General features: G+C 45.1%; 1 protein-coding gene across 1 annotated transcript in view; it reads right to left on the bottom strand.

The window, feature by feature from the left end:
- Window positions 1-2580, bottom strand: part of RAVER2 (ribonucleoprotein, PTB binding 2) — a 24925-nt gene extending 22345 nt beyond the window's left edge. The window contains exon 1 of the mRNA XM_031058557.1: window positions 2557-2580. Coding sequence (XP_030914417.1) covers window positions 2557-2580 — 24 coding nt within the window. The remainder of the gene's footprint in view (window positions 1-2556) is intronic.
- Between the last annotated feature and the right edge of the window lie 2519 nt (window positions 2581-5099).

Here is a 5099-nt window from a genome sequence, read left to right as displayed (position 1 = left end):
AAAGTCACAGTGTAAGGGAAAAATATTCAAGAAATTCTCAGTACTCACCTGGAACAACACATAAGATATATATCTATATATATAATAATGTAGATAAAGCCTACAGCACACCAAACTCAAGCACTGTTCTCTCTCTGGAAGTAAAAGCAGACTTGATATGTAATGTACTAATTGTGCTGTTCTGGCAACAGAATATTTAACAATTCTAAGGGTGCCTGGCCAGATGTCTGCAGTGAGCTTTAGGGAAGTCTCCAATATAAACACTCTCCAAGCCTGGTCTATAACTTGGCTCTCACCGAGCAGCTGAAGGCCTGAACTTCACATGAATATCCTTGAAATGAGAATCAATTAAGTTTAAAGTAGTTACTTGGCTAAGCAAGAAGTTTTAAATCATCTCACAGCTGAAAAAGGCTTTGTTCCATTTGTGCAGGCAGGGTAGGAAAAAGAGAGCTTCTCAGAAAAAAGCTGTACATTTACAAAATGATATAACAGGGCGTTCATTTGGTTCAGATTTTAGACTGCTAAATATCTGAGTTCATGACATGAGACATGGATTTCGCTGCAGATATTAAACAAATAAGTAGTAAAAAAGAAAATATTGACACAGTTTAAATAATATGTTACTAAAGGGAAAACCCAGAGCTCTGCTGGAGAAGAAGCGCAACACTCAGCGCCAACAAGAGGGTTAATAAAAAAAACCAAAAGGACTGATGCAAAGTGCAATTTTAACCATCTCCTGATCACAGAGGTAGGAGGACCCCAAAATATCATTAATTGCTGGATAAATCCCCCTAAGAAGTTACATTTCAGGCAGACTGGGCTCACCAGAGCTCTCCCCTCCCAGTTTCCAGGTGGTTTTCAGTGCTGAGGTAAGGAAGTTCTCAGAGGAGCAAGGCTGGAGGCTCAGGGCCCAGATGTGGCAGATGTTGGCCTGCCAGGAACAGTGAGCACTGAGGAGCGTCCCAAAGCTCCTGCCCAGCTCATTCCCTCTTCACTTCCACAATCCCAAACTAGGAAACCTGCAATGGATTCATTCCAGGCCATTAACTGCTTTTGGGGCAAATCTCTGCGTTTGGGAATTGATTCTCACTTTTGTGAGATCAGAGCCCTCAAAGATCTTCAGTGAAGTACTGTAAGAAAATGTGAAGACAGGAAAACAACAATTTCTCAGCGGAATGAAAGACTTTTTCCTCTGATCTTCCAGAGGTTTTTGGGAGTGTTGCTAAGAGGATCTTTATGGGACTGGAAATTAATTCCATCATCCTGGGTACACTGGATGGTGTGAGAGCTAAATGAAAGGGGGAAAAAGACATAGAAAGAGGTAACTTGAGAGAGCAAGAGCTCAAAGCAAAAGAAAAGTAATAAAGAAAATTTTAAAATTCCATCTTAAGGCATGAGAGCTGCTCCCTCTCCACAATGTGCCTTTCATGTTCAGGCAGTGTGACAGAGGAGGAATGACAACACAAAGGCCCTTCTACTTAAAGCTCTGGCATCCAACAGATTGGAGAGAGCACTTCCTCAAATCATCACACCTCATTAGAGGCTTTCCATCTAACAAGGAAAATTATGGCTAATCCCGGGAGAAAGGGGGAAAAATGCCACAACCCCACCAGAAACAGCACCATGCTAAGTAGGGATTTGGCTTTTGATCAGGAACAGACAGCAGAGAAAAAAACTGAATGGGTCCATGATGTTCCAAAATACCAAATAAATCCCCGTCCCAGGTGGACTGTAGCAGGTTTGGATCAACACCTTGGTGTTTCATTGTTCTCTGGATTCTGTCCCTCCCCAGGAAAACCACGGGGTGCAAAAATAATTAACCAGCCCTTGCTGCATGTTCTACATTAAAGTAGAGCACCAGGTTTATTTTGCAGAGCTGCAACATGCTTGCATTTAGGGATAGCCAACCCAATCAACCCAAAAATGGGTGGAAGCAAGTGCATCTTCCATAGCATCTTCTCTTATCTGCAAAAATGGGAAGCAAAAAGCCAACAGCCCTTGCTGGGCAGCTGATCTTGGCACAGAACACTGGAGATCTGGCTACAAATCAATTATTAATTATTACAAATAGTATTAGTTTTATTAGTCTTATATTAATTTTATATATGTTTTTTTTTTCTTCAATAGTTAAACTGTTCTTGACTCCCAAGCTTTACTTTTCCCCTGATTCTCCCCAGCAGCAGAGCAGTGAAGAAGTGAAAAGGTGGTTGTGTGGTGCTGGCTGGGGTAAAACCAATACAAACTCAAAATAAATCTTCCTGTTCAGTGAGGTACAACCTCACTTCCATTCTGGTTATCCTGAAGTTCTTGGCATCTCTTTAGCAAAAAAGGAGAGGGAGGTGGTATTTCCTTCCCTCCCTCTGCTCAGAGCAGTCCTCCTCCAGAGCACTGGGAACAGTTTTAGGATTGTTCCAAGGACCTTCTGGTTGCAATTTTTGCTCTTACAACATCCCAGGGGGCCGTGTTCCTTGCTGCTGGAGTGGGTGATGGATCAGGGATATGGCTCAGGGGGATGCACACACCACAAGGCAAGCCAAGAGATCCCTGATGCAGTGCCAAGCGGATCACGATGAAAGCCATCACTACAACCACGCTCACTTTGAAGTCTCCTGGCAAAGACTGCTCTGCAAACATCAGCCTGACCACAGCACCACATCAGAGGCTCTTAATGCCACAAGGACAGGCCCAGTATCTGCTGTTCCCCAGAAGGACTGGCACCGAGGGGGTGATCTTAGTGCACAACACGCCACAGCACTGCCCTGCCCTAATGAAGCCATTAAGTGACTGCTCTAAGAGCACGGGACACGTCCCAATATTTATATGACACGAAACATGAAATATCTCCTCTGGCACCAAGAACTGGAACTGGAGGAGTGCGACCTGCCAAGGCTGCAGGAGCAGAGCGGATCCCTGCTCCGAGCACGTATCCCAGTGAAGTTCCGTGGGGAGACAGGGAAGCCTCTCATGATCCCTCAGTACTGAATTCTGCCTTTAAGGCACAGTCACTGCTACAGATAGCAAAGCCCTGAAGATTTACAGAGGTCAGCAACAGCCTGTGGCCACTTCTGGGTCATTATCACACCACACGTTGGTATTGTGCTGGAGGAATCCCATGAGGATGAATTTGGGGAGCTACCTGGCAACTCTGAAGAGTTCAGCATACACCAACTTTGCTTTCAAGAGCAGGGAAGATGGAAATTGTTTACCACAGATCTGCCACAAAAAATCCTTTCTCCATGGCTGTAGTGAGAGAATTGCCTGAAGAAACACTGATCCTGCAGGCATCTATTTGCAGGGTGAACTCTGGTTGGTTTCTAAACCTGTTTCTGGTTCAGAAACCTCATGGCCAAGGGACATTCCTTCTGTGGCCCCAAGGGTAATTTTCTTTTTTAAATTTAGTTTAACACAGGTTCCAAAGGTAATTGAAGATTACAAGTACAATAATAAAGTTAATATGTAGCTACAACTGGCAGAGGAATTATATTCGTTATGGAACTGCATATTAATAAAATTAGTTTTTTCCTACTTTTCTGACAAAACTTGAGTATCTCCACCAATCTCTCTCTCCATCAGCAAAACAGTCATTTTTCATTTCAAAACTATTTTGGTAAATCTTGGCCTCACTCTCCACTTAACAACAAATGGCAGCAAAGCCAACACCCCAACACTTAGAGATGAATAGTTACATTTATGAAAACCTATTTTGGGAGACTTGGCTGCATTTCAGTGATGTTCATCTCCCTCTTGACACTGAATAAAACTGGCCAGGTCAGAAACAGTTTATCTGATTTTACTCGGCTCACCAATTACTGCAAGGAGAAGACAAACCCGTGTTTACCACGGGTGTTAACTGGCAACAAAAAAAATGTTAAATTTCATAGTAATTTTGGAAGTATATCACAGCCAAATACACATGTGGACTTAACATGCCTGACCACAAACACCTTTCTTTCCAAAACTGTTCCAGGACAGAAACTTTCTCTCTATAGCACAATTCTTCTGCCTTTGTTACCACCAGCAGCGGCTCATCAACGTTAAAAATAAAAATGACAGCTTGTAAAGTGCATTTTAGGATCCGTACACGGTGTTCAGGGCAACATTAGAACCTGACACATAGGAGAAAAAGGCATCTAAGCAGTGCTTTGAAGCCATCAAAACAAAAAGGCAAACTTCCAGAAGACTCCGCGGCTGCCAAACTTGACCTTAATGTTGGTATTTCCCTGTAGCACACACCGGCCGAGCAAGCACCGCCAAACCTGAGAGGAGAATTCCCACAAGGGAGCTCATGCAGGGGGAGCAGGGGACACACCCGGAGTGTCACAGAGTGCTCCATCCAGGGCGAGCATCTGGTGACAAACCAGCAAAGCCGCTCTGTCAACACCGCCGCTTCGTGAAGAGACGAAGATTAGCAGCGCTCACCAAGCTGCGAGTCAGCTATAGATCAGCTCATCGGGCTGCTATCAACAGAGGTGCCTAAAGCACCCTAACAAAGCTGTCAGCTCTAAACTTTTAACCTGCTAGAGCAGGGCCAGACACACCGAGAGAGAACAAAACAGCCCGAAGTGCAGCGGCCAGCTGGGCGCTGCGGCTCGGATTACTGCGAGCGCCCGAGAGCCTCTCCAAAATGAATAGTCCCTTTTTGTGCCGGAGTTATGCAGAAATTGAGAGTCTGCACGTGCTGCTCTCAGCCGCAGGTAGTAAAACCACCTGTGCCTCAGAGAGGGGGGAGGCACAGCGGGAGCAGAGCAGAACAAAAGGCGCTGTTACTTTCTTCTTTTTTAATACTCGTGCATCAAGTTGTGCGCTTGGGGCTGGTGAAGTGACTGTGCAGCTAAATCACCTCAGCATCTGACTCACAGCACTCGGTTGAAGAGTTCAGCGATCATCTCCTACCAACAGCAGCAATTTGAGCGGAATTTTCCTAAACCACCGTCAGACTGCGGAAAACCGCTTTCCCTCTCTACGTCTGGCTCACCTCACAATAATAATGAAAAAAAAAAAAGCCAGTCTGGAAGCTTTTTCTCCCAGATTTCGCACCGAAAGCGGCTGTGCTGCAGCGCCCTACCTGCACACAGGTGCCGCCCCTCCGGCGGCGCTCC

The sequence above is a fragment of the Geospiza fortis genome, unplaced genomic scaffold, assembly GCF_000277835.1.
Source record: "Geospiza fortis unplaced genomic scaffold, GeoFor_1.0 scaffold396, whole genome shotgun sequence".
Classification (NCBI taxonomy): domain Eukaryota; kingdom Metazoa; phylum Chordata; class Aves; order Passeriformes; family Thraupidae; genus Geospiza; species Geospiza fortis.
The sequence above is the reverse complement of the archived record's forward strand: the minus strand, read 5'-3'. Positions and strand labels throughout refer to the sequence as shown.